This window comes from Oncorhynchus keta, chromosome 2 (assembly GCF_023373465.1).
Source record: "Oncorhynchus keta strain PuntledgeMale-10-30-2019 chromosome 2, Oket_V2, whole genome shotgun sequence".
Taxonomy (NCBI): Eukaryota; Metazoa; Chordata; class Actinopteri; order Salmoniformes; family Salmonidae; genus Oncorhynchus; species Oncorhynchus keta.
Genome location: NC_068422.1, coordinates 6358102 through 6381248, shown reverse-complemented (window position 1 = coordinate 6381248; position 23147 = coordinate 6358102). Strand labels below are relative to the sequence as shown.

General features: G+C 43.6%; 1 protein-coding gene and 1 long non-coding RNA gene across 2 annotated transcripts in view; one reads left to right on the top strand and one right to left on the bottom strand.

Moving 5' to 3' along the window:
• Window positions 1-23147, top strand: part of LOC118371008 (polypeptide N-acetylgalactosaminyltransferase 2-like) — a 135299-nt gene that overhangs the window by 106228 nt on the left and 5924 nt on the right. The window contains exons 4-12 of the mRNA XM_035756295.2: window positions 2540-2638; window positions 2734-2801; window positions 3308-3373; window positions 5510-5631; window positions 10868-10955; window positions 11677-11764; window positions 21806-21909; window positions 22034-22160; window positions 23035-23127. Coding sequence (XP_035612188.1) covers window positions 2540-2638; window positions 2734-2801; window positions 3308-3373; window positions 5510-5631; window positions 10868-10955; window positions 11677-11764; window positions 21806-21909; window positions 22034-22160; window positions 23035-23127 — 855 coding nt within the window. The remainder of the gene's footprint in view (window positions 1-2539; window positions 2639-2733; window positions 2802-3307; window positions 3374-5509; window positions 5632-10867; window positions 10956-11676; window positions 11765-21805; window positions 21910-22033; window positions 22161-23034; window positions 23128-23147) is intronic.
• On the bottom strand, window positions 19894-21799 carry LOC127909460 (uncharacterized). The gene is made up of 3 exons (XR_008071226.1): window positions 21582-21799; window positions 21024-21550; window positions 19894-20992 (listed from the first exon to the last, which is right to left on the bottom strand). It is a non-coding gene; the product is annotated as an uncharacterized LOC127909460 (long non-coding RNA).

Below are 23147 nucleotides of genomic sequence, written 5' to 3'. Positions count from 1 at the left end.
ACTCCTGATTCTCGTCACAACAGAGCAGTGTGTCTGTTTATAGAGCCAATCAAAATGGAGGCTTTTTATTTCAATGTCCTTTTTTAGACAAGCTTAAATTGCTTGGCTTCTTGTTTACTCTTCAGACAGAGCGTTACCTTGGATGGCAGGAGGCCTGCTGGAGGCTATGGGTCTTAATGAGAATGTTTTATGTATCGTCTGTCGACCCAGCGGGGACTCTGTAACCGTTGTCTGGCATTTTAGCCACTGTTTCCCATTCTAATTAAGTGTTCTCGGTGTACACTGCCGGATGAATATTTCATGAGAAATGTGAGAGGGTCGCATTGAAGCGCTGCATGGCGTGCACGTGAAGAGGCCACCGAAGGACCAGGCATTAGGCTAGACAAAGCAACTCATCAGCCGTGCTTGTTTTGTCTTCAAACTATGTCTAGTCTTTCATATCCCCTCCCCACAGTGTCTTGTTACTGACACCTCGTTTCTATTACGCAGCTCAGAGGGAGCTACATTACATGAAGTATGATATTGTCTGTGCAAAGAAAAGGGCCGCAGTTTGTTTGTTTGGTACACATCCGGTGTCAAGGGCTTGGTTAAGCCGGGGTTGGTTTACTTGATTACTTTACATCCATTCGAAGAAGCATGGACTTTAATGTGAATGCAGTCCTAACAGTAATGTAGGTTAGGAATCATCTTGTGGAGGGTGTACATGTGCTATGTTCCAGTCAGGCACAGGCTGTACACGTTTGCCTGTAGCTCAAAGGAAATGGCCTCTTCTTCAGTGCCATCGTGTTATAGTGCCTATCAGATCTGGATTCAAATACATGCGTTTTTAATTATTTTTTATTTTAATTCTTCTCTGGTGTGTATTTGAAGTTTTTTTTTCAATAATTTCCTAGAAATACTGGGGTATGTGAAATTACAGTATATACCCCTAAGACCAACCAGACCTGGGTTCAAATACATAGACTATTTGAATTTGAAAATATATTTGGAAAGTATAAAATATTAATCTATTTCCAAATACATTCAAATATTTGTATTTTGAAATACATGTTTTCTAAATACTTACTTTGAAATGTATGTGAAAGTAATTGAAATAATACAATGTATTATTTAAATTACAAATATTTGAACCCATATCTGATGCCTAGACATATCCACTGACAGGTATCTGGAGCAGGATCTGGAATTTACACTGTACGCTTATGGAAACACAGTGAAATGCATATAATATTAAAATGCCGGAGCCTTGCCGGTACATTGTAAACTCCCATATTCCGTTTCATGTTACACCCGCTACGTGTCATCTCAAACATGTTATAGACGGTTTACCTCTTTATGACAGACTAAGTAGGCAGAAAACACCATCTCCAAGGAAGGTTAAAAAAATAATTGCTCAGTCTGTGTCAATGTAGTTCCCCTAACAGCCCTAACTTGATTACTGTAGGAGACACCAGGCGGTAGGTCATGGTCTAAGGGGAGACCTGATGGTGTTCAGCAGGGGCACTAAATAGTCCACTACTGAAGATGTGTGTGGTTCAGGTACTGTCTGTAAAGTAGATCAGGCATACATCGATCCAGCAGCTTTAGGAGGTCCTCTCTAGGCCCAGGTGGTATCATCGTTGACCTCTGCTCTGGGAACTATGGTCAGCTATTTTATTCCTTTAGTTCTCCTAAAAAAAAAGGTAGAGACGTGTCATGTCTTGTAACTCCTGTAGGAAGCATTGATTGATGTCACAATCTTACTCTAGTGTTGTCTCTCGCTCGCTTTCTCTTTCTCTCTCTCTCGCTTCATGGAGGCTCATCGTGGGCACTCCGTGTCAATGGCGTTGACATGGGGAGTTGCTGCTCTCTCTTTCTCTCTCTCTCGCTTCATGGAGGCTCATCGTGGGCACTCCGTGTCAATGGCGTTGACATGGGGAGTCGCTGCTCTCTCTTTCTCTCTCTCTCGCTTCATGGAGGCTCATCGTGGGCACTCCGTGTCAATGGCGTTGACATGGGGAGTCGCTGCTCTCTCTTTCTCTTTCTCTCTTGCTTCATGGAGGCTCATCGTGGGCACTCCGTGTCAATGGCGTTGACATGGGGAGTCGCTGCTCTCTCTTTCTCTTTCTCTCTTGCTTCATGGCGGCTCATCGTGGGCACTCCGTGTCAGTGGCGTTGACATGGGGAGTCGCTGCTCTCTCACCCATACCCGTAGCTGCTGGTGATTGGGCTCTAGTGGATTAGTCATATTGTCATATTCATCTGTCATATTGAAATCTGTCTGGTCTGAGGCGCCATCGTTTACGCAAGCAAGACTTGCCTTCCATTACAGCTTCACCAAAGGTCACGAGAGTGTGTAACCTTTAAAAAAAAATCTGTAACCTATTTTTTGGGGGGCCCGGAGATGTCAACATCAAAGCTAAATTTATTCAACCAGCGTATTGGAACACACAACACCAGCTAACCCTTGTTTCTCTCTTTTAAAGGCAGATAATTGGTCCTTTTTGGCCATTGATTGTTTTCAGTGTCCTAATGAATTTGTGTTTCCTTTCTCCCTCAGCTGCCGGCATAAACAGTGGAAGACAGAGCTGCCTGCTTCTAGTGTGATCATCACTTTCCACAATGAGGCCCGCTCGGCTCTGCTCCGCACCGTGGTCAGGTGAACACACACCCTCACTCTCTCTCTCTGACAGACTAGGCCTGGAGATGCTAACCCATGTCTAACCCTCTCCTCTGCCTTCCCTCCCCCTCCAGTGTTCTTAAGAAGAGTCCCCCCCACCTTGTCAAGGAGATAATCCTGGTTGATGATTACAGTGACAACCGTGAGTTGCTGTTTGAGTCTTAACTCTCTCATTTGCCCTGTGCCTCTGTCACTCTGGATCAGTACTGGCACTGGTTGACAGGCTCCAGGTCCTTCTCTCCCTCGTCACCCGGTCTGTAAACTAAAGCCCCTGTCCTGAACCATATCTCAGGCTCCGTCCCTCTAAACTCTGGGTGACCCTTAAGGGCACATGCCTCCAGCTCAGGCATCACACCTATCATTCATCTTTCAGTCCTGAGTTTTCATAGAGGTCTCTTGTACCCGTCAGCCTTTTGAAGTAGATTAAAGCGATCTTTGAGTCGTTCTAGAGTTGTCTGTTAGACAGTGTCGGTGTCACTGGAGGGCCACTAAGTAAACCATTGGTTCCGCTTTAAATGAAACATAACTTTTATGGCTGAAAATAAGTCTTCATAAAGCCCTTATAAGTTCTATATAGATGTTTATTTGATGTGTATATGTATATAAATGGTTTATTTTAGTAACCAAGGGTTGTGTCTCGTGGTTCAGCTGAAGATGGAGCCTTGTTGGGGAAAATTGAGAAGATCCGGGTTCTTCGAAACGATCGACGAGAAGGTGAGTGTATCAATGGGAAATGCATTTGAAGGAATAAAAACTGCTTTTTGAAAATGATTGGTCAGGCTTTAGTCATCATCATAGTATTTGATGCCCATTGTCCTTGACCTTGTCCAACACTGCATGTACCCTAATCAAATCAACTGAAGTGATTTTCCACTTTTAACAGCAGAGAAGGATCATTAGGGCTAGGAAAGGAAACCTCTGAACAGGTTTATTGGGGCCAATGGGGAGAAAATATACACTCTAAAACAATGAAGAGTATATTTTTGGAAAGTGCTTTCTTTGTGTGCTCTCCAATAGAATGAGTATTAGGTCAAAAAGACTTGGTTGCAGTCCTCTGTTTCAATATTGCCATCTCTGCAAAACTGATTGTCTTTTACAACTCCACAATAGCACACCACACTGCTCCTCTTAACCAATAGCACACCACACTCTACCCCTCTCAACCAATAGCACACCACACTCTACCCCTCTCAACCAATAGCACACCACACTCTACCCCTCTCAACCAATAGCACACCACACTCTACCCCTCTCAACCAATAGCACACCACACTCTACCCCTCTCAACCAATAGCTCACCACACTCTACCCCTCTCAACCAATAGCACACCACACTCTACCCCTCTCAACCAATAGCACACCACACTCTACCCCTCTCAACCAATAGCACACCACACTCTACCCCTCTCAACCAGATGACTTCAAACCAAGTCATTAAAAACACACCAGGTGGCTTCAAACCAAGTCATTAAAAACATACCACGTGGCTTCAAACCAAGTCATTAAAAACATACCACGTGGCTTCAAACCAAGTCATTAAAAACATACCACGTGGCTTCAAACCAAGTCATTAAAAACATACCACGTGGCTTCAAACCAAGTCATTAAAAACATACCACGTGGCTTCAAACCAAGTCATTAAAAACATACCAGGTGGCTTCAAACCAAGTCATTAAAAACATACCAGGTGGCTTCAAACCAAGTCATTAAAAACATACCAGGTGGCTTCAAACCAAGTCATTAAAAACATACCACGTGGCTTCAAACCAAGTCATTAAAAACATACCACGTGGCTTCAAACCAAGTCATTAAAAACATACCACGTGGCTTCAAACCAAGTCATTAAAAACATACCACGTGGCTTCAAACCAAGTCATTAAAAACATACCACGTAGCTTCAAACCAAGTCATTAAAAACATACCACGTGGCTTCAAACCAAGTCATTAAAAACATACCACGTGGCTTCAAACCAAGTCATTAAAAACACACCAGGTGGCTTCAAACCAAGTCATTAAAAACATACCACGTGGCTTCAAACCAAGTCATTAAAAACATACCACGTTGCTTCAAACCAAGTCATTAAAAACATACCACGTGGCTTCAAACCAAGTCATTAAAAACATACCACGTGGCTTCAAACCAAGTCATTAAAAACATACCACGTGGCTTCAAACCAAGTTATTAAAAACATACCACGTGGCTTCAAACCAAGTCATTAAAAACATACCAGGTGGCTTCAAACCAAGTCATTAAAAACATACCACGTGGCTTCAAACCAAGTCATTAAAAACATACCACGTGGCTTCAAACCAAGTCATTAAAAACATACCACGTGGCTTCAAACCAAGTCATTAAAAACATACCACGTGGCTTCAAACCAAGTCATTAAAAACATACCACGTGGCTTCAAACCAAGTCATTAAAAACATTCCACGTGGCTTCAAACCAAGTCATTAAAAACATACCACGTGGCTTCAAACCAAGTCATTAAAAACATACCACGTGGCTTCAAACCAAGTCATTAAAAACATACAATTTTATAATTTCACGCTCTGTATGAAAATGCACTCAGTTAATGTCGCTCTAGATAAGTGTCTGCTAAATGACTAAAATGTATAACGTAAATTTAACCATTTTAATCAGGGGGTATTTTTAAGATTTATATTAATAATGTGAAAAGTTTAAATGTGAATAAATATTTAAATATGAGTAGCCAACGATTGTGATATGCACATCCCAAACTTCAGCGAACCGGTACTGTATACATAGAAATGACACACATGAATAAACCATTGTGTATTTGTAGATGACATATTGATAAGAGCATCAGGCGTGTTACTCCTCCACAGGTCTGATGAGATCGCGGGTGAGAGGGGCCGACACAGCCACTGCCAGTGTTCTCACCTTCCTGGACAGCCATTGCGAGTGTAATGAGCACTGGCTGGAACCACTCCTGGAAAGGGTGGCAGAGGTCAGTGTGTACCATAGACATCAAAACTATGAAATAACACATGGAATCATGTAGTAACCAGAGAAGTGTTAAACACATCCAAATATATTTGAGATTTGTCAAAGTAACCACACATTGCCTTGATGACAGCTTTGCACACTCCTGGCACTCTCAACCAGCTTCACCTGGAATGAAATTCCAACAGTTATGAAGGAGTTGAGCCCTTGTTGGCTGATTTCCCTTCACTCTGCGGTCCAACTCATCCCAAACCATCTCAATTGGGTTGAGGTCGGGAGATTGTGGAGGCCAGGTCATCTGATGCAGCACTCTATCTCCTTCTTTGATCAAATAGCCCTTACACAGCCTGGAGGTGTGTTGGGTCATTGTCCTGTTGGAAAACAAATTATAGTCTGACCAAGCTGAAAACAGATGGAATGGCGTATTGCTGCAGAATGCTGTGGTAGCCATGCCTTGAATTCTAAATAAATCAGACAGTGTCACCAGCAACGCACCCCCACACCATAACACCACCTCCTCCATGCTTCACGGTGGGAACCACACATGCAGAGTGGGTGAACAGATGATCTCCACGTCTCACAAAGACACGGCGATTAGAAAAAATCTCAAATTTGGATTCATCAGACCAAAGTACAGATTTCCACCGGTCTAATGTCCATTGCTTGTGTTCCTTGGCCCAAGCAAGTCTCTTCTTATTATTTGTACCCTTTAGTAGTAGTTTCTTTGCAGAAATTTGACCATGAAGATCCGATTCACACAGTTTCCTCTGAACAGTTGATGTTGAGATGTGTCTGTAACTTGAACAATTTCTGAGGCTGGTAACTCTACTGAACTTATCCTCTGCAGTAGATGTAACTCTGGGTCTTCCTTTCCTGTGGCGGTCCTCGTAAGAGCCAGTTTCATCATAGCTCTTGATGATTTTTTCAGACTGCACTTGAAGAAAGTTATTGGAAATCTTTCTTCTGTATACCACCCCTACCTTGTCACAGCACAACCGATTGGCTCAAACGCATTAAGAAGGAAAGACATTCCACAAATTCACTTGAAATGAGGCACACCTTTTAATTGAAATGCATTCCAGGTGACTATCTCATGAAGCTGGTTGAGAGAATGTCAAGAGTACGCAAAGCTGTCATCAAGGCAAAGGGTGGCTACTTTGAAGAATCTCACAAATAAAATATATTTAGATTTGTCTAACACTTTTGTGGTTACTGCATGATCCCATGTGTTATTTCATAGTTTTACACACATACAGTGCCTTCGGAAAGTATTCAGACCCCTTGACTTTTTACACACACACACACACACACACACACACACACACACACACACACACACACACACACACACACACACACACACACACACACACACACACACACACACACACACACACACACACACACACACACCTTGGACATGCGATCTTATCCCAGAGGCCGACCCAAAACAACGTGGTCGCCGCATGAGAGGCAAACGGAGCGGCCTACTGGTCAGACTCCGAAGGCGAGCACACCATCGACCTCTTCCTAGCATATTACTCGCCAATGTCCAAACTCAAGATAACAAGGTGGACGAAATTAGGGCTAGAGTTGCCTTCCGGAGAGACATCAGAGATTTTAACATTCTCTATTTCACGGAAACATGGCTCACTCGGGATACTTTGTCAGAGTTGGTACAGCCAACCGGTTTCTTCATGCATCTCGCCGACAGAAACAAACATCTCTCTGGTAAGAAGGGCGAGGGTGTATGCCTTATGATTAACAATGCACGGTGTAGAACAACAAGAACCTACAGGAACTCAAGTCCTTATGTTCACCTGTCCTCGAATTTCTTACAATCAAATGCCGACTGCATTATCTTCCAAGAGAATTATTTTAGATTATAGTCACAGCTGTGTATATTCCCCCGCTCCCCCCCCAAGCAGATACCGCGTTGGCCCTAAAAGAACTTCGGTGGACTCAATGTAAACTGGAAACCATACATCCTGAGGCTGCATTTATTGTAGCTGGGGATTTTAACAAAGCTAACCTAAGATCAATACTCCCTAAATTCTATCAGCATATTGAATGCGCGACACGAGCTGGCAGAATTCTGGATCATTGCTACTTGAACTTCCGTGATGCATACAAAGCCCTCCCGCGCCCTGCCTTAAGCAAATCTGACCATGAATCCATTTTGTTGCTCCCAGCCTATAGACAGAAACTAAAACAGGAAACGCCTGCGCTCAGGTCAATACAACGCTGGTCTGACCAATCGGATTCCATGCTTCAAGATTGCTTCGATCACATGGACTGGGAAATGTTCCGGATAGCCTCAGACAACATTGATGTGTGCGAGTTTATTAGCAAGTGCATTGGAGATGTCGTACCCACTGTGACTATTACAACCCCTAACCAGAAACCGTGGATTAATGGCAGCATTTGCGCAAAACTGAAAGCCTGAAACTTCACTTTTAATCATGGCATGGCGACCGGAAACATGACCGAATACAAACAGTGTAGCTATTCCCTCCGCAAGGCAATCAAACGAAAGCATTGGTATAGAGACAAAGTAGAGTCGCAATTCAACGGCTCAAACACGAGACGCATGTGGCAGGGTCTACAGTCAGTCATGGACTACAAAAAGAAAACCAGCCCCAATGCGGACATTGACGTCTTGCTCCCAGACAAATTAAACAACCTCTTTGCTCGCTTTGAGGACAATACAGTGCCACTGACACGGCCCGCTACCAAAGCCTGTGGGCTCTCCTTCTCCGTGGCCAACGTGGGTAAAACATTTAAACTTGTTAACCCTCGCAAGGCTGCCAGCCCAGGCGGCATCCCTAGCCGCGTCCTCAGAGACCAGCTGGCTGTTGTGTTAACGGACATATTCAATCAATCCCTATCCCAGACTGTTGTCCCCACATGCTTCAAGTTGGCCACCATTGTTCCTGTTCCCAAGAAAGCTAAGGTAACAAACTAAATGACTATCGCCCCATTGCACTCACTCCTGTCATCATGAAGTGCTTTGAGAGACTAGTCAAGGATCATATCACCTCCACCCTAGACCCACTCCAATTTGCTTACCGCCCCAATAGGTCCACTGATGATGCAATCGCCATCACACTGCACACTGCCCTATCCCATCTGGACAAGAGGAATACCTATGTAAGAATGCTGTTCATTGAATACAGCTCAGCATTTAACACCATAGTACCCTCAAAACTCGTCATTAAGGTCGAGAACCTGGGTCTCGATCTCGCCCTGTGCAACTGGGTCCTGGACTTTCTGATGGGTCGCCCCCAGGTTGTGAGGGTAGGAAACAACATCTCCACCCCACTGACCCTCAACACTGGGGTGTGTTCTAAGCCCTCTCCTGTACTCCCTGTTCACCCATGACTACGTGGCCATGCACGCCTCCAACTCAATCTTCAAGTTTGCAGTCGACACTACAGTGGTAGGCTTGATTACCAACAACGACGAGACTGCCTACAGGGAGGTGGTGAGGGCCCTCGGAGTGTGGTGTCAGCAAAATAACCTCGCACTCAATGTCAACAAAACAAAGGAGAGATTATCGTGGACTACAGGAAACAGCAGGAAACACCCCACCCCATCGACGAGACAATAGTGGAGAAGGTGGGAAGTTTTGAGTTCCTCGGCGTACACATCAGACAAACTGAAATGGTCCACCTACACAGACAACGTGGTGAAGAAGGCGCAACCATGCCTCTTCAACCTCAGGAGGCTGAAGAAATTTGGCTTGTCATCTAAAACACTCACAAATCTTTACTGATGCACAACCCAGAGCATCCTGTCAAGCTGTATCACCGCCTGATACAGCAATTTCACCGCCATCAACCGTAAAGCTCTCCAGAGGGTGGTGCGGTCTGCAAAACGCATCACTGGGGTCAAACTACCTGCCCTCCAGAACACTTTCAGCTCCCGATGTCACAGGAAGGCCAAAAGATCATCAAGGACAACATCCACCCGAGCCACTGCCTGTTCACCCCGCTATCATCCAGAAGGCGAGGTCAGTACAGGTGCATCAAAGCTGGGACCGAGAGACTGAAAAACAGCTTCTAAAGGCCATCAGACTGTTAAACAACCATTACTAACAGAGAGAGGCTGTTGTCAACACACAGACTCAAATCTCTGGCCACTTAGATAAATGGATTTAATAAAGGTATCACTCGTCACTTTAATAATGATTACATATCCTACATTACTCAACTCATGTATATACTGTACTCTATACCATCTACTGCATCTTGCCTATTGCTCATCCATATATTTATATGTACATATTCTGGATCATTGCTACCGGGGCGGCAGGGTAGCCTAGTGGTTAGAGTGTTGGACTAGTAACCGAAAGGTTGCAAGTTCGAATCCCCCATGGTACAAATCTGTCGTTCTGCCCCGTTCTGCCCACTGTTCCTAGGCTGTCATTGAAAATAAGAATTTGTTCTTAACTGACTTGCCTAGTAAAATAAAGGTAAAATTTAAAAATGTTTAAAAAAAGAAAATCCCTTTACATTTGTGTGTATAAGGTAGTTGTTGTGAATTTGTTAGATTACTTGTTAGATATTATGGCATAGTTGGAACTAGAAGCACAAGCATTTCGCTACACTCACATTAACATCTGCTAACTATGTGTATGTGACCAATACCATTTGATTTGACACACACTCCGGGCTCCGACATTGCTCATCCTTATTATTATTATTATTATTCGCTCATCCATATTTCTATATTTCTTAATTCCACTATTTTAATTTTTGATGTGTGTGTAATGTTATTGGCGCTAGGAACAGAAGCATTTCGCTACACCCGCAATAACATCTGATAAATATGATTGTGACCCCAAAAATGTTACTCTAACTCACCATTGGTTTGACAAAACTTCAATGGAACAAAGTCACTGCTGTAGTTCTGCTGCTCCATCAAAAGTCTTGGAATAGTTCTGGAATAATCCAATCCATCTGATTTATGTCACTCTCAGCAAATCTTGTACTTCCCTCTTGGAAATCTATTTGTGTTCTGGCTGTGTTAAGCTCATATATTTAAGTGAATATGTGGACAAACGTTTGACTCTCCACAGATCTGTTTTGGACTGTAATTTGTTATTCAGCTTTTATCTTGGTTGTGAAATGATGTGGTGGTTTTGACTGATTATTTCAGTCCCTGAGTCTTATTTCAATATAATCTAGTGGAACACTACATATTTGTGTCCCATCTTTCTCTCTTTACTTCTCCCACAGGACAAAACGCGTGTTGTTTCCCCCATCATCGACGTCATCAACATGGACAACTTCCAGTATGTAGGCGCCTCGGCCGATCTCAAAGGAGGTAAATCCCACTCATCTATACCTGCAGCTTTCCTTTCCTCTCCAGGGCAGGCTGGAAAATCACATGGCAGTTTTCACTCTGTACCCAATGTCACCTTCTGCCAAAGAAGTCGTGGAGTGTGGCTGGCTGACTGAGTGGCTGGTTGGTTGGTTGGCTGGCTGGCTGGTTGGCTGCATGTGTGTGAGAACAAAGGAGAGAATAAGCGTGTGATAAATCTTGAAAAAGGCACCGCCTTTGGAATGGAAACTATTTGATTGATTTGTCTAGGGATATAGGCAGATTACATTGTGCACTCCCATGGCTCCTGCACTCTATAGGGCTTATGAGAAGTGTAATGTACAGCCATATGGGGCGGCAGGTAGCCTCGTGGTTCGAGCGTTGGGCCAGTAACCGAAAGGTTGCTAGATCGAATCCCCGAGCTGACAAGGTAAAAATCTGTCGTTCTGCCCCACTGTTCCTAGGCTGTCATTGTAAATAAGAATTTGTTCTTAACTGACTTGCCTAGTTAAATAAATTAAAAAAATGTATCTAAAAATGTAGATAGAGGGAACGCCACAGATGTGTAATATAATACCTATCAGTTAGGCATTGTGTGTGAAAAGGATAGTAGAGTTAAGAGAAATACAAACACTGACAACCAGCTTTTCCTGTTATCAAAATGAATCTACTCTTGTTTACTTGAAATCCCTTAACCTAATCAGTACCTGTTTTCCCGCTCTAGGATTTGATTGGAATTTGGTCTTCAAGTGGGACTATATGACCGTGGAGCAGAGGAGGGTGCGTCAAGGAAACCCCACTGCTCCAATCAAGTAAGCCTGTCTCACCTCTGGATTTTCTGCTGTCCTCTCCTCTGCCTCATAGCCAGGGCCCCCCTGGAGGAGAGGCTGAGGCAGGCAGCATTAGATATCAGTGTGCATCCTCCTCTGGGGAACCTCTGGGGAATATAGCCAAAAGCTCCTAAAAAAAACACCGCCTTTGAGCCTCTGTTCTATTTTCTCCCTGATGTCCACGGTGCCGTATGATATTGCAGGTTGAAGTAAACACAGACAGAGGTGATTGAAGGCGTTCTCATCTTATCCAGCTTTGTCTTAAATTGTGTATGGTGATGATGAGGGAGAATATATTGCTTTGAAAGGAAGATCAGAAGAGAGCAAACACTTTGATTTGTTCGATCAGTATGAGATCACAGAAATGGTTCTGTTTTACGTAATAACCAAATGTCAGATACATCTCAGTAAACATATTGGTAACCAACAGAGGGCAGCATTAAATCAATATCCAAAGGCTACAATTAGAATATGGCTCTTCATTGCCTATAATGCATCTTGTTCCTCTCCACAAGGTGATGGAAATTAACCCAGGGTGACTCAAGTCATTTTTTAAAATTGTAATTGGCATTTGAAAATATGTAATTTGTTTGTGACAGGTTTAGAGAAAACAATAGGATAAGCTGTTCTGGTTAAATGGTCTTCTAGATCTGCTTTAGTATCCCTGCATTATCCATGTCCCTGTAGACCAGACCTTGTTAGATCCATGTCCCTGTAGACTAGACCTTGTTAGATCCATGTCCCTGTAGACCAGACCTTGTTAGATCCATGTCCCTGTAGACCAGACCTTGTTAGATCCATGTCCCTGTAGACCAGACCTTGTTTGATCCACGTCACTGTAGACCAGACCTTGTTTGATCCACGTCCCAGTAGACCAGACCTTGTTTGATCCATGTCCCTGTAGACCAGACCTTGTTTGATCCATGTCCCTGTTGGGCTGGACGATATGGCCAAAATATTATATCATTGTATTTAAAAAATAATTGGACAGTATGACGCTATTTTTAGTTTTTGAATAATAAAAGTTCTACATTTGCTTTATGAGTAGTGAGTGATCCTAGGGTGGCAACACATACAGTTGAAGTCTGAAGTTTACATACACCTTAGCCAAATACATTTAAACTCAGTTTTTCACAATTCCTGACATTTAATCCTAGTAAAAATTCCATCCCTTAGGTCAGTTAGTATCACCACTTTGTTTTAAGAATGTGAAATGTCAGAATAAAAGTAGAGTGATTTATTTCAGCTTTTATTTCTTTCATCACATTCCCAGTGTGGCAGAAGTTTACATAAACTCAATTAGTATTAGGTAGCATTGCCTTTAAATTGTTTAACTTGGGTCAAACGTTTCGGGTAGTCTTCCACAAGCTTCCAACAAAAGGTTGGGTGAATTTTGGCCCATTCCTCCTGACAGAGCTGGTGTAACTGAGTCAGGTTTGTAGGCCTCCTTGCTCGCACAAGCTTTTTCAATTCTGCCCACACATTTTCTATATGATTGAGGTCAGGACTTTGTGATGGCCACTCCAATACCTTGCCTTTGTTGTCCTTAAACCATCTTGCCACAACGTTGGAAGTATGCTTGGGGTCATTGTCCATTTGGAAGACACATTTGCGATCAAGCTTTAACTTCCTGACTGACGTCTTGAGATGTTGCTTCAATATATCCACATAATGTTCCTGCCTCATGATGCCAACTATTTTGTGAAGTACACCAGTCCCTCCTGCAGCAAAGCACCCCACAACATGATGCTGCCACCACTGTGCTTCATGGTTGGGATGGTGTTCTTTGGCTTGCAAGCCTTCCCCTTTTTCCTTCAAACATGACGATGGTCATTATGGCCAAACAGTTCTATTTTCGTTTCATCAGATCTTTGTCCCAATGTGCAGTTGCAAACAGTAGTCTAGCTTTTTTATGGCAGTTTTGGAGCAGTGGCTTCTTCCTTGCTTAGAGGCCTTTCAGGTTATGTCATCTCCCGTCTTGATTACTGCAACTCGCTGTTGGCTGGGCTCCCTGCCTGTGCCATTAAACCCCTACAACTCATCCAGAACGCCGCAGCCCGTCTGGTGTTCAACCTTCCCAAGTTCTCTCACGTCACCCCGCTCCTCCGCTCTCTCCACTGGCTTCCAGTTGAAGCTCGCATCCGCTACAAGACCATGGTGCTTGCCTACGGAGCTGTGAGGGGAACGGCACCTCAGTACCTCCAGGCTCTGATCAGGCCCTACACCCAAACAAGGGCACTGCGTTCATCCACCTCTGGCCTGCTCGCCTCCCTACCACTGAGGAAGTACAGTTCCCGCTCAGCCCAGTCAAAACTGTTCGCTGCTCTGGCCCCCCAATGGTGGAACAAACTCCCTCACGACGCCAGGACAGCGGAGTCAATCACCACCTTCCGGAGACACCTGAAACCCCACCTCTTCAAGGAATACCTAGGATAGGATAAAGTAATCCTTCTCACCCCCCCCCCCTAAAAAGATTTAGATGCACTATTGTAAAGTGGCTGTTCCACTGGATGTCCTAAGGTGTATGCACCAATTTGTAAGTCGCTCTGGATAAGAGCGTCTGCTAAATGACTTAAATGTAAATGTAATGTCGATATAGGACTCGTTTTACTGTGGATATAGATATGTTTGTACCCGTTTCCTCCAGCATCTTCACAAGGTCATTTGCTGCTGTTATAGGATTGGTCCCATGGTGTTTATTCTTCTGTAATATTGCTTGTACAGATGAATGTGGTACCTTCAGGCGTTTGGAAATTGCTCCCAAGGATGAACCAGACTTGTGGAGGTCTACAATTTCTTTTACAGATGTCTTGGCTGATTTATTTTGATTTTCCCATGATGTCAAGCAAAGAGGCACTGAGTTTGAAGGTAGGCCTTGAAATACATCCACAGGTACACCTCCAATAGGCTAATTGACATCATTTGAGTCAATCTGAATCTTCTAAAGTATGACATAATTTTCTGGACTTTTCCAAGCTGTTTAGAGGAACAGTCAACTTAGTGTATGTAAACTTCTGACCCACTGGAATTGTAATACAGTGAATTATAAGTGAAATAATCTGTCTGTAAATAATTGTTTTAAAAATGACTTGTGCATGCACAAAGTAGATGTCCTGACCGTCTTTCCAAAACTAAAGTTTGTTAACAAGAAATTTGTGGAGTGGTTGACAAACGAGTTATAATGACTCCAACCTAAGGGTATGTAAACTTCTGACTTCAACTGTACATTCTTAGTGATTTCAATGAGTCTTTCTCTATTCTGATTGTTTTATACTGTTCAATTCAACTTCAACCAGAACAAGTTTCTGTGCTTTTATCATTTCCTGAACTCAACTGCAGTGGTGGGAAAAGTATCCAACTGTCATACTTGAGTGACAGTAAAGATTCACAAATAGAAAATTACTCGAGTGCAAATGAAAGTCACTCAGTGAAATACTACTTGAGTAAAAGTCTAAAGGTATTTGGTTTTAAATATACTAAAGTATCAAAAGTAAAAGTATAAATAATTTCAATTTACACTCAGACACAATTTACAAAAAAAATATAGGTGTTTAGTGAGTTTTCCAGATCAGAGGCCCAGGGAATAGATGACCAGGGATGTTCTCTTGACAAGTGCGTGATTTGGACCTTTTCTGTCCTGCTAAGCATTCAAAATGTAACGAGTACTTTTAGGTGCCAGGGAAAATGTATGCAGTAAAAAGTACAGTATTTTCTATAGGAATGTAGTGAAGTAAAATTAAAAGTTGTCAAAAATAGTAAAGTACAGATAACAAAAAAACGACTGAAGTAGTACTTGAAAGTATTTTTATATAAGTACTTCACACCACTGCACAATTCAGATCATTTCCACACTGCCACGTAGGGCTGCACGATATGGGAAAATAATCTAGGACTTATTTTTAACTAAATGTTGCAATTGCGATTTAACTTGCGAATTAGAGCAAAACTGTTGGAATCATGGAAATAGAATGACTATTCTAATTCTATATTTAGAATATAATAGTGGGCACTTTGAATACAGTGTTGTTTGAGATGTCTTTACTATCATTAAATGAAGACTTGTAGTTTTTATCAAAGATTCTCTGTAATTAGTATTACGTGATTAATCATGTAACTGTAATTAACTTGGATGTCGGGGCACCAAGGAAAATATTCAATAATATAACTTTTCAGATGTTTTATATCTGATAAATTAGTCTTCGAATTAATGAATTATTTATTTTACCTCACGTTAGTCTCATTCCAAACGTCGTAAATTGTTGGTTATTTGCACGAACCCAGTCTTCACTATGAGTCATCCATACATCTATAGTCTTAAAGAATTTATTTACTAACTAAGTCATGCATAAACAAACAAACAAAGAAAATATGGTTACAAGAAATGATAGGGGAATGTGCCCTAGTGGGCTAAACCGGCATGGCAGCTTGTTGTACAAAAGGGAAGTGGGGGTCGACTGAGAAGACAACACACAGTTGATAATTATAACAATTGAAATGCTAATCCTTTGCTCACTCATTCGGGAACAATTGCCATCAATATATATATTTACGCTCAGTGTGTCGTCTTGATCGCTGTTGAAAAGTTAGTTTCTGTTGGAGAGTTTCCGTCCTCTCTCTCTGTCGTGGTTAGAATGGATTGTTCAGAGTGACATTCATTCATGTTGTTATAGAATAGATGTTTCGGTGGTTGTCGTTCTTCACGTTCAATGATACTGAATTCCTAGCTGCAGACTAGTAATTAATATCAAAGACTGGTTCTTATTCTGTCGGTATCGATAGTCTAAGAGTTTAACCATGTGGTATGGTTAAAAGATTTAGCCATCTGGACTGCAACCTTTGTCCTCTCATGATTGAGAGAGAACATGGTCTGTAACCTTTGTCCTCTCGTAATGGAGAAAAACATGGTCTATTGAGGAATTCTCAAGGTCAGGGTTTTATTCGGAATTGCAGAAAAGGGTCTGTCCCAGGATGCCCGACCCTAACTGGGATCTTGGGCGGTCCTCTGATTTAGTTAAACTCAAAAGTGAATTTCCTTCATTAATTAAAAAGTCAAAAATCACATTACACAATTACACAATTTTACAAACAGTATCATCCTCACTCATTCATCCTATACAACAATTGGATGTAAACCTCATATCTGAGGATATTATATAAACAGTGTCTCCCATGAGTTGTACCAAACGGACCAGTTCGTAGCTGGATTCTTCACTGATTTTTTTTATTTTTATACCTTATCCGGAACATAAATGTTGTTTGGACCTCAAGTTCTGTGAGGTGGAAGAAATTACTTTGTTCTTTATGAAACTTCACTCTGTCTCTATACTGTGGCCATGAGGAGAATCTCTTCCAGGAAATTACGACCTCTCTGACCACAGCAGCCTAGTTGTAGGAGGCAGGGAGAGGGGGATGGGGCTTGCTGTACCCAAAGAGGGCAACGTCATGACACAACAAATTAAAATGCCAGGGAGGAGTTATTGTGACAGGGTAGGAACTAAAGTGTTGATTGTTTCCTAGGGGACCCTATAAGCTTTGGCTACATTGCATGTTTTCTCTTAGCTACTTCATGTAGCTAACATATTCTTGCTTTGCATATTCCTCTTTGATTTAGAAGATACTGTTGCACAAATAACATGCTGATTTAGGTCTACACCATCGCTGGTATTATCAGGCAGTATTAGCTAGCTACAATTGCGCTTACTCAGTACATTTATTAGCTAGTTAGCTATTAGCGTCTAACAATTAGCGTCTCTCAAGATTCAGGGCAACTTGCTAAGGAAAGACAAACTATCTGTTTGCTGATGTAAGAAACACAAACTAATAGTCTCAGTATAAAAAGCTAGTGGATTTATATTAAGAAGCAAAGTGAAAACAGCGTTGTTGTCATCAACATTGTTGCATGTGCTGCATTGACCATGCAGACCAGTGATTGGTCATTTCCAAACGAGCCAGCTCTTGTAGGTGAACGTTGGGAGCCGGCTCCCATATCAGAAGAGCCTAATCTATTTATAAAAATATAAACAATTAAGATATGAATAATCAAAATATTTAAATGAATAGAATTAACTAATTCAAAGAAGCAAAAAATAAATAAAATGATATAGGCCTAAATGCTCAAGCGCACATTCGTTCGGATTGTCTGCTCAGACTAACAGCCTCACCCGTTGTTCCTGTTGAGGGAGGGCCGAGCCTACTCACACAGTCACACACTTAGCAGCCGATGAGAGAGAGGAAGGACAGCTGTGAAAACAGCTGAAAATGAGTCGAAAGCACAGTAGCATTTGGATGCATTTTAACAATGTAGACAATGTTAGAGCACAGTGTAGAATTTGCCCCCAAAAAATCTCATATAAAGCCTGTTCTACGCACAACATACACCAGCATATTCAAACTGTGCACCCAACTGGCTAGCTGTAGCGGAGCTTCGAGAAACTAGCAGGCCTGCTAGTGATACTGGTGGAGCCAGCACCTCCACGTGGAGATGTATCCACTCAGTCAAGTAGACCTACTCTGCGACCCACAGCAACACAGTCTTCTATGGACCAGTTTATGCCAATGTCTATGTCTGTAACAAAACAAGGCCAAATTGATATTGCATTGGCTAAAATGATTGCCACCGATTTCCAGACATTTTTCTATCGTGGAGGAGAGAGGTTTTAGAAATTAAAGCAATAGTCCAAATCCAATGTACACAATTCCAAGCAGGAAAACTCTTTCAAAATCACTTATTCCACAACTGTACGAGAGCACACAGGCTTCAGTGCGGGAAGGATTCAAAAAGCTACTGCAGTTTGCCTTACCACTGACTGCTGGACATCAAGGGTAACCACTTCTTACAGGTCAGTTACATGTCACTTCATTGAAGATTTTTCTATGTCTAGCGGTCTTCTGGACTTTTTTGAGTTCAGCGACAGACACACCTCAGAGAACTTGGCAGAAGAACTGTTGAGAGTGGCCAGAGAATGGCAAGTAGATGGAAAAGTGGTCTGTTGTTAGCGACAAAGCAGCTAACAACCAAAGCCATGAAAATGTTTAAATGGACCCATCATCTATGTCTTGCCCACACAATCAACTTGATTGTAAGAAATGCTCTGAAGGTGATGAAGCCCACTGTGGACAAAGTGAAAGCAGCTGTGGAATACTTCCACAGGAGCACAGTAGGTGCTGAAAAACTAAAGTCTACACAACGCCAGATGGGGATGCCTGAGCTGAGGCCTAAACAAGACTGCACTACAAGGTGGAATTCAACATGTTATGTTGAAGTGGTTTATTGAGTAAAAGGATGCCATCATCTCTACCCTGACAATTGTCAATACAACTGTTGATGCTCTAACCCAAGAGGAATGGGAGGTGGTGGAGGAGGTGTGCAGAGTCCTGGAAGTCTTTGAGCAGGTCACTGTGGAGAGAAGTGAGTAAGCAGTTATTACTACATCAATATTTAATCCAGTATTATAAATGTATATGAGCAGTAGATGAGAATGTAGTATCAGTAGACAAAACACGAACCTGAACTAATTAGTTACTGTGATACTCCTGATGTTAAATGATACTCCTGTGTAAGGGTCTGCAGTGAATCACAGCCAGCCGCCAGAGAGATGCAAATGTAACTACAGGACATGTGACAGAGTTGGACACCTTATGTTCATCAATGGACAGAAAGTCCCACAGAATGGAATATAATCACGTGCTATCAGAAACCGCTGCACTTGACCCCAGGTTTAAGAAGTTAGCCTTCAGTGATGCCAGAGCGATTGATGAGGCTCTTCAAAGAATAACCTCAGCAGCAGGGAGGGACAGCCCCAGCAGTCAGCTGGCTCAGGCACCAGGACAACAAGAAGAAGATGGAGCAGAAGCACCAGCAGTAGTGCCACAAACGTGCTGTTTGACGAGAGAGCAACTGGGATGCAGCAGGAAGGAATCCCTCAGCAGATGCCATAATGGAGGTCCTCCTCCAAAGATCTACAGATCCTCTGAGCTGGTGGGAGAACAAGACCTCTGTCTATCCACGGCTCTGAATAGTGGCCACATCCGATCTTCTCTAAAACAGGACAAATAATTACTGGGAGAAGAAACCGCATCAGCACCTCAAGTGAGGCAGCTTGTATTTCTGAATGCAAATCTCTCATAAAAGCTAAATATGGTCAGCATTGCTGTGTGCTGCTGGTTATAACATGGCAATAAAGAAGAGAGAGAAAAGAGGGACCAGTTTAATGTTTTAAGTGTGATGCTGCAGTTTGTCACATTGTTATTTATTTCTCTTTGATATGGTGCAATATTCAATTATTATGTTTTTCAGATTGTATTCCTTTTGAATTGCTACATTTATATGCACTTTGTTTATATACATTAAAAAGGTTATACTTTAAATGCAAATGTTTAATAGCATTATTTTTCCATAACAAACCAATGCATTTTTAAATACATTGTGGTTAAGGTAGTGTGTGATTTAATTTCATTCGAATTTGTTTTAACACCAATCATAGTCAAACTATCTCAAACTGTTTGACTTTAAAAAATACAAAACATATATATTTTTTAAAGAGGCGTTTGGGAGCCAAAAGAGCTGGCTATTTTTGGTGAGCTGAGCCGAATGAGCCGACTCACTGAGAAGAGCCAGAATGCCCATCACTAATGCAGACTGAACGCAAGTGTCTCGTGGTTGAGGAACATGAAATGTGCTCCTTGAGTGACAGGGGGCGTGGCTAGTTCTGTGTGGAAAGTGGCACAGAGATAAAGAGCGGAGAGAGATGACTCAAGAAGCGAAGTTAACAATAAAAATTTACATTTCACGTGGCGTATCACATTCAAAAAAACAAACATTCAAATACTGGTATAGAAGGTAAAGTAAAAACCCAAACCGGTCCCTGCATCAACACCGGTATATCATAAAATGCGGTATACTGCCAAGCCCTATGTCCTTGAAGACCAGACTTTGTTTGATCCATTTCTTTGTTGACCAGACCTTGTTTTTGTTTTGAGACATTTTTGTTCAACAGGCTTTTGTCCAAGACGCTCATTGATGTTTTTCTTCTTTTCGAAAACAAAATGGCCTCTGAGGAAAAGTGAAGTGTTATATTATTCCATCCAAACAGCCAGAGGTCAGGACACCACAGCTCTCTCCCGCTGCCAGGTTTCAGGGCCAGCCGACCTCCCACTGCCGGGTTTCAGGGCCAGCCGACCTCCCGCTGCCGGGTTTCAGGGCCAGCCGACCTCCCACTGCCGGGTTTCAGGGCCAGCCGACCTCCCGCTGCCGGGTTTCAGGGCCAGCCGACCTCCCGCTGCCGGGTTTCAGGGCCAGCCGACCTCCCGCTGCCGGGTTTCAGGGCCAGCCGACCTCCCGCTGCCGGGTTTCAGGGCCAGCCGACCTCCCGCTGCCGGGTTTCAGGGCCAGCCGACCTCCCGCTGCCGGGTTTCAGGGCCAGCCGACCTCCCGCTGCCGGGTTTCAGGGCCAGCCGACCTCCCGCTGCCGGGTTTCAGGGCCAGCCGACCTCCCGCTGCCGGGTTTCAGGGCCAGCCGACCTCCCGCTGCCGGGTTTCAGGGCCAGCCGACCTCCCGCTGCCGGGTTTCAGGGCCAGCCGACCTCCCGCTGCCGGGTTTCAGGGCCAGCCGACCTCCCGCTGCCGGGTTTCAGGGCCAGCCGACCTCCCGCTGCCGGGTTTCAGGGCCAGCCGACCTCCCGCTGCCGGGTTTCAGGGCCAGCCGACCTCCCGCTGCCGGGTTTCAGGGCCAGCCGACCTCCCGCTGCCGGGTTTCAGGGCCAGCCGACCTCCCGCTGCCGGGTTCCTGGGCCAGCCGACCTCCCGCTGCCGGGTTTCAGGGCCAGCCGACCTCCCGCTGCCGGGTTTCAGGGCCAGCCGACCTCCCGCTGCCGGGTTCCTGGGCCAGCCGACCTCCCGCTGCCGGGTTTCAGGGCTCCGGGTATCACATGCAAATGGGAGGACTGTAGGAGAGCTGAACTTGGCAGAACGGTCTCTGGTTTGTCTCGTAACCCTAGCTACTTTCTGTCATACCCCTATCTCAGGACTCCCATGATTGCCGGCGGCCTCTTTGTCATGGACAAGGACTACTTTGAGTTGCTGGGGAAGTACGACATGATGATGGATGTGTGGGGTGGAGAGAATCTGGGTAAGTGGACACAGAACACTCGGAAAGCTTGAGCTTGTTTGTCATTGTGTGGGGATGGAAGAGGGAGTGGGATATAAACTGTTATATTAATGTGTGTTTCGTATTTGTCTTTTGGACATTGCAGAGATCTCTTTCCGCGTGTGGCAGTGTGGCGGCAGTCTAGAGATCATTCCCTGCAGTAGAGTGGGCCACGTCTTCAGGAAGCAGCACCCATATACCTTCCCTGGGGGCAGTGGCACTGTGTTTGCTAGGTGACTATTGATTGTACCTGTGACGCGAGGTAGACTTGGTTAAATTCTGCCTTCTTGGAGTCCACAGGGGACTAACCTCTTCTACATACTGGCACTGTGGACTAACCTCTTCTTCCTACTGGCACATAACCAACCAGCTGGAGTGTACATAGTTTGAAATGAGAGCCATAAAAAGGGCAACAGTACAGGCTAACTGGCAATTGAGTTTACTCACTAACCCTACAGTAACTTTAGCCACATGTTACCCTTAACTTTACCTTTCTCAAAGACCCAATGAAATCCAAGCTGAGGCATTGAGATGAAAACCTGCTAGTAGCCTGTAGGGAAGGGCTGTTTCATTCTTTTGCAATTCACATTCTAATACTGTTGTTCAAAGTCTAGCTTAGCTGCAGTCATTAAATTTGAGGCTCAATCAGAACAGAAGCCTCAGCTCTGCTCTCGTCTTGGCTTCACCCCTGCAGTGTCAACACTGTTTCGCATCTGGGTGATTCATCAATGAGATGAGAGAAAGTGACCACTCCCTCACTGCCAGTCTATCACATAGCACTGAAAACCCCACAGACTGCCAAGTCTTAGGATGTGTGCTCATATCTCAAAATAGCTTCGAGGACTGTCACTCTCTTCCTGTGTTTTCTGAAGCTTGAACCGCATCCTCACTTTCTCTTGCCCTGTTCATATTTTAAGACATCCATCCTTCTATTGAATAAATAACACATGTGATCAATTGAATCTATAACATTGCCTATAGTTTTTAGGCTACTGCACTGAAATTATTACATTTCAGATCAGTGATTATTTCAAGGACTGGATGAAGGAACAGGAAGAATGCATTTTTTAAAGTATTCTAGCATGGTGTGTATCGGTCTGTCCACAGGAACACGAGGCGAGCAGCAGAGGTGTGGATGGATGAGTTTAAGAACTTTTACTACGCCGCTGTGCCCTCGGCCCGAAACGTGCCTTACGGCAAGTAAGTATCCTTTCATGCGC